Here is a 982-nt window from a genome sequence, read left to right on the forward strand (position 1 = left end):
ACCAGTAGTGTTTTTTGAATCTCTTCAACTATCCTGTCCTGGATGTTTGGCTCACACAGAATGTAGTCAGGTGCAATGCATGTCTGGCCACAATTTGCAAACTTTCCCCAGGTTATTCGTCTGATATAAAAACATTTGGAAAACTGTTATTTCAGCTGATAATGCTTCCCAAAGCTTTAAATTGTTTAAAGAGACTTAAAAAAGAAAATTCTGTCATCATTTACTCACTCTCATGAAGAGATTCATGTGGATTTTTTTTTCATTCAATTAAAGTCAATGGGGTCCAAAATAATATTGGATCCCATTGATTTACATTGCATAGACAAAATCAACACTGGGACATTTTTTCAAAATATCTTCTTTTGTTTTGCACAGAATAAGAAAAACAAACAGGTTTGGAGCAACATAGAGGGGAGTAAATGATCAATTTTAATTTCTGGCTGAACTATCCCTTTAACATAAAACTGTATACTACCGGCATGCCACAGCAATGTCACAGTTCTTGTCAATATAACAGGGGCTTTTCCCACCCAGCTCTAAAGTCACTGGTGTGAGATGATGAGCTGCTGCTTCCATAACCAGTTTCCCCACCACGCTGCTCCCAGTGTAGAAGATGTGGTCGAAACGCTGCTTCAGCAGCTCCTGGGTCTCTAAAACCCCTCCTGTCACCACTTGATACATCTCCTAAAATGATGCAAAAGTTTGGCAAGCTGTTTTTAAAAAACCTTGAACAGCAAACATGAGACTGAATTATAAAACAAAATTAATTTATGCACCTTATCCAGATATAGAGGAAGCAGATCTTTCATAAGTCTAGCAGAGTGCTCACTCAGCTCCGATGGTTTCAGCACAGCTGCATTGCCTAAACAAGAATTCCTAGTCTTTAATCTTTCTTCAAAATGTGATAACTTGCTCCACCTTTAAAAAAACAAATGCATAGTTTTGCCATGAAACTCTTCAGAGAAGCTGATTGGTTCTTCAA

At 37.9% G+C, this 982-nt stretch overlaps 1 protein-coding gene across 1 annotated transcript; it reads right to left on the minus strand.

Moving 5' to 3' along the window:
* Window positions 1-5: 5 nt before the first annotated feature.
* Window positions 6-952, minus strand: LOC107735784 (fatty aldehyde dehydrogenase-like; the record flags this gene model as incomplete). The annotated part of the gene is made up of 3 exons (XM_016547369.1): window positions 777-952; window positions 476-684; window positions 6-120 (listed from the first exon to the last, which is right to left on the minus strand). Coding segments are annotated over exons 1-3 (357 nt in total), but the record flags the coding sequence as incomplete, so codon positions are not given.
* Between the last annotated feature and the right edge of the window lie 30 nt (window positions 953-982).

This window comes from Sinocyclocheilus rhinocerous, unplaced genomic scaffold, assembly GCF_001515625.1.
Source record: "Sinocyclocheilus rhinocerous isolate Xijiao unplaced genomic scaffold, SAMN03320098_v1.1 C36295663, whole genome shotgun sequence".
Classification (NCBI taxonomy): domain Eukaryota; kingdom Metazoa; phylum Chordata; class Actinopteri; order Cypriniformes; family Cyprinidae; genus Sinocyclocheilus; species Sinocyclocheilus rhinocerous.